The sequence below is a fragment of the Anopheles aquasalis genome, chromosome 3, assembly GCF_943734665.1.
Source record: "Anopheles aquasalis chromosome 3, idAnoAquaMG_Q_19, whole genome shotgun sequence".
NCBI lineage: Eukaryota > Metazoa > Arthropoda > Insecta > Diptera > Culicidae > Anopheles > Anopheles aquasalis.
In genome coordinates, this window is record NC_064878.1 from 56,003,549 (window position 1) to 56,008,548 (window position 5,000).

Here is a 5,000-nt window from a genome sequence, read left to right on the forward strand (position 1 = left end):
ACCTCTGGTTTTGACGACATCAATCTCTGTCCAATTTCAGCAAATTCAAAACATAAAACCTGGAGTACAATTGTCTCGGAATGCTGAGGAGAAGGAGGTGGGCGGATAGCAGGTAAGGATAAATCGGACGCAAAGGTTCCATGATTTGGAGGGTATAGAAATGATTGAGAAAGTTAATTCATTTGATCAGATTTAAAAGGGTCTATCAATCGAGGAATCGATGGTCGGAAGTTGAACGCAAACTTAAACGGTATGAAACTGTTCAAACAAAATGGTGAAAATTGTGTGTTCCGTATAATTGATGCGGTCTAAAATTATTAATACGATTCACTAAGCTCGCACTAGGTGCGGGAGGATGAGAGGATCGCTATGGGAAGAATTGAATTGGCAATCTCTCACCTTCTGCCTGTATATGCTTGGTTGGGTTTCGTGACGTGCTTGTCATGTTACGCACGCTCACCCACAGACACACGCACACACACTTGCTGATGTGGGGGACTTTTGAATGGTGGTTGGTGGTCTATGCTAAGCTTGTTGGTTGCGTGAGATTTCGAAAAGAAGTACTTCACTGTATCAAAATGTCTCTAAAATTACGCTACACTAAGGGGTCGCTAGGTCACTATGTTTAACAAGGAATCACGAGCCGTCAGAAATCGTTAAGATATGACCAAGAGCTAGCTAGTAGGAAATGCACTTTGATGAAAACAGAAACAGAAAGGTAGGAAAAGGCATCGATTTTATCGGACATTAGACAAGGGCACTACAAGTAACGACTCTAGCATTCCGTTTGCGCAAATTCTTCCTCGAGCATAAAACACATAAAGCATGAAACAAACCAAAAAACGAACGAACAATCATTTCGGTTTCAGGTGAAATTTGGCAAAGGATCAGGAAAAATGAAAATACGGCAGGATATCGCAAGCGTTAGGGTCAGAGCGTTGGAGCAGGAGTTGCTGATGCTGGTGCTGCTGCTGCTGCTGCTGCTGCTGCCAGTAGTCAGCTTGACAGCGTAAAGCAAAGGTGACCGGTGTGGACGCAGAAGGTGCGGTTTGGACGCAGAAGGTGGTGTGTTAACCCAGCAGACACGTTTCGTTGTTTCGCTCACGCGCAACGGACCGCCTCGTTATAGGAGTGTTGCTAGCTAAATGCGGAGCCCAAGGGCATGTGTGGGATTGCATGCCACTAGCCTGCTACATTGGCACAACGAGACACAACAGGACATACTACGGGATCAGAGGGGTTGCGGGATGGTCGCGTTGACCAGCAACCAACTGGCACAACAGCCCCCTAGGGACCACTAAAAGCCATACTTATTCATTCCAACCACCACTACTGTCTACTGTAGAGAGATCGGCTCTAGTGTGGCCCGAACCAATTGTTTGTTGCAGCCACATTTACGGTTTCCATATTGTTTCGCCCAAAACTTTCCCACGGGGAGACGGGGCGGTAAGGCGTACGGACGTTTTTTTTGTATGCGTACCCGGTTGGGTTTCATTTTTCTAGGGGGTTTTCTTTTCCTTTTGTTGTCGAAGTTTAAATTTGCTAAATGTGAACTCAATGATCCATTAACTAGGTGATGGTGGTTTCCGCCTGGCCTGTTGTCGTGTTTTTTTCTGTAGTTTCTGTGTTCTGTCTGTGTTGCCTGTCCGTGTGAATACAGTTTTTTTTCCTTAAACATACTACATTTATCCTAATAGAGCACCAAGAGAGAGAGAGAGTTTTAAACGTTTACCTTAGATCACTTTTAACGCTACCGCTTTCTCGTTTTGCTATTAAATTATTTCTTAAAAAGTCACCAGCTTCCCAGCTATGGAACGATAGCAATGGTATCAAGCAAGGTAGTACTCGCGCATTGCAGTGTTGTTGCTAACTAGGTAATACGAAATCTCAAAATATAATACTAGAACTTTAAAACATAATTTCGCTATCTGAAGGAGTGAAAGTTTGATTCAATTTCTTTCTCGACACTAGCTAACCGAAGGCTACCCAGCACATTACACCCGCATCTCCCCCCCCCCCCTCCAACCCACTCATCGATGTCAGTAATAAAAAGACTCATTGTAGAAAAATATAAAATCTGGTGAGCTACGGTTAGCCCCATAGCCTGAACTAATCTCACCTCCGCTGGTGTGCCTGATTTATGCACTTCTAAATATACGTGGATAGGTGTCGTAACGCAGCGAACAGGTTGAAAACAGTATCTTCTGCTATCTAAAGAGGTGCCCGCAGAGCACGTTGCTAATAGTGTATAAGCCGCACGGTATCATATATAAAAAAAACCCATTCCGACGCGGCCACAACTTTGCTTCTTGAGTGTGATGACTCCCCTGGTGTAGTGTGCCGTGCGACGATCGGTGAATCGGATTTGAAAACTATACTAGACAACGGCGCAATGTGCTTTTGATTCGAATGCAAACAACGAACCAAGACCGTTCCGGCACCTACGAGCAATACGAGTTAACAAGTTAAGAATGATTAACAAGAGGGCAAGAGGGCCTTTAACCTTTCACTGTTTTTGAGTTCGAGTTCGAGTTCGATTTCGATTTCGATTCCGATTGTCGCATCTACTATTATCATTGCAAACCTGCGTGCGTGCGGGAATGTGTGCATTATTCGTATGATTTTTTTTTCGGCACTTTCTCATGTGTCGCATGTTCGCGGTGCATTAGTATCACTAACTATTAATTTTTCCTCCGTTTTTTCGGCTTGCGCGTTTCCGTCTGTGTGCATGCATTTCGTAGCGTGTGCGTGCGTTCGCCAGTGTTTGCTCTTCGCTATCGTTGATCCTGGATATCTGACACTAGGTCCCTCTCTCCCCCCGGGGTGGAAGGGTGGCTGGGATTTTTCGGTTAAAATCGTTTATCATATCAATACCGGTAATCAATATGTATAAATGTGTTTCGTCCAGCTGCTTATCCGATAATTGGCACAAAATCACAACATTTTCATTGAAATTTATCTCTACACTAAACGTTGACGTTTCGATATATATATATATTCGTATATATTGTTCGGTCTTGATCAGTATTGCGTTCGCAGTTCCTCACCACCAGTTCACCGCTCTCGAATACACCGTGCCTCTGACCGATGCTGCGAGTGCCGCGAGTGGATTGTTTGCTTCCAGCAACTCATCACTGCTGCTGCTGCTGCTGCTGCCAGTGTTGTTGATGAGCTTTTTTCCCGCGCGGGAAAAGCATGCGAGCTAACGTTCCTGATACCGTTACCGACCGATTTCCACCACCACCGTTAACCCAATAAGGGGCTGGTGGCAGTGCGGGGCTCGTATCAAACGGGTTACACCCACCTACACCTGTGACATGGGGCTTTCCCGAAACGAAAACGGCACTCGTACTGTGCCGAGTGCACAGACTTGGAAGGGGACAGACGGATACGGGCTATCCCGGACAGATTGTTTGGCTATATATATAAATATGTATGTTATAAAGGGTACTGGCTATTTTGGTTGTATAAACTCACCTGTATTACTCTTGTTAAATGGTATATTATTTGAACCCTATCTTGCTATGCCTCATTGGCTCAATACTGGCTGCTATATGCTCCCTAGTAGTTGAACCCTACTGTTTTTTTCGTTCTACTGTTTTTCTTTTGCTGTTGTTGCTATTGCGCGATTTGGGTATAGAGCTATAACTGGTTGTATACTGTGGTGTATGGTTGTCTGACTAGATACGGTTAACATGTGCTTGCTTTACGCTGTATGCGACTAGAATTATGGTATTTGTTTGGTATATTATACGTATGTATCTGGTTATATTTTGTTCTGGCATCCATCGTTCCCCTTATCCTTCTCCTCCTTCTTCGTCCCGATTAAAAGCAGTAACAGAGGGGCGATTTGTAGTACGATAGCTACCTAAAGTGTAATGTAACAATACGAAAACGCACTCGACGCATCATCGAAACAATTCGCTAAATTCGGCGATTTACGCAAAACATTCCATTGGTTTGGTTTCGAAAAGCATAAACTCATTCCCACACTAAATGTAACGTAAGATCAACGGGATGTTACGAAACAGATAGGTTTCCATTTGATACACTCGCCATCTTGAACACTCTTTAACCAACTCGTTTTCTTCATCGTCGTCGTCGTTGCTCGTCGTTAAAATCCATTTTTCCGATCGGCGTTTCCATCCTTGATGCCACCTTCCGTTATAGAGGAGTAGACAGCTTCGTATAACAGTTTTGATAAATATTTTGATTTACTGATAGTAATTTCCTTTGATTTGGACACATTTCACGTGCCATCGTATAATGTTAACCATCCCTGTTGGTTGTTCTTGATATTCTATTGCGTGCGTCTGCGCATTACATTTGATTACTGTTTATGTTAAGTACTATTTTGCCTTTGATTTTGGGTTGGTTATGAGCGGGGGAAGGATCACGCGATCACGCGTGAGTGAGCCTACTCACTCCCTTCACTGTTGTGTTGCTTTTGATTTGATTTAACATTTAAGTTTTGATTTTACTGCTACGAAGCCGTATGGGTTGGGAGCGTTCAGGTCGATCGGGTTCCCGTTTTTTTCCGGTTTTGTCTGCTATTTAGCTGCATGAGCATCAGAAGCTATTGATAAAATCGTGAGTAGAATAAAATAGAAGCATGTGTACTGTGCTTTGTGTGCACCCAGCGGGGGTGCCGTGTGTGTCTTTGGTTGTTGCAGGTTACAGTTTCCGGTATCCGGTATCCGGTTTCATCAGATCACGGTGTCTGCCGGATGACAGAGAGTGGGAAGGAATGGTTTGATACGAGCGATAGGGAGAGCAGTGGCTCAGCAGCCAGCCATGCCAGGGAGCCTCTAGACATGGATTTCGTCGTGATCGAAGGACGACGGTTTGTCGAAGCTCGCCTGATGGTATAGCTTGGCCCGGGATGACTTTTTCCGCGCACGACTCTGCCGTGCGCGCGCCTTTTGCGATGGAGGCTTCATGTCCTGCATGATGCACTCCATACAAGAAGCGTGCGATTGTGCTGAGTACTGGTGGTGATG

At 44.7% G+C, this 5,000-nt stretch overlaps 2 protein-coding genes across 6 annotated transcripts in view; both read right to left on the reverse strand.

Moving 5' to 3' along the window:
- The window catches only part of LOC126574636 (protein still life, isoform SIF type 1), a 66,198-nt gene that overhangs the window by 1,042 nt on the left and 60,156 nt on the right, over window positions 1–5,000 (reverse strand). The gene's annotated exons all lie outside the window — the stretch shown is intronic.
- Window positions 2,103–5,000, reverse strand: part of LOC126574647 (serine/arginine repetitive matrix protein 5-like) — a 5,149-nt gene continuing 2,251 nt past the window's right edge. The window contains exon 1 of the mRNA XM_050234969.1: window positions 2,103–5,000. This exon is cut by the window's right edge and continues 2,251 nt beyond it. Within this exon, the coding sequence (XP_050090926.1) occupies window positions 4,809–5,000 (192 nt within the window). The 3' untranslated portion in view covers window positions 2,103–4,808.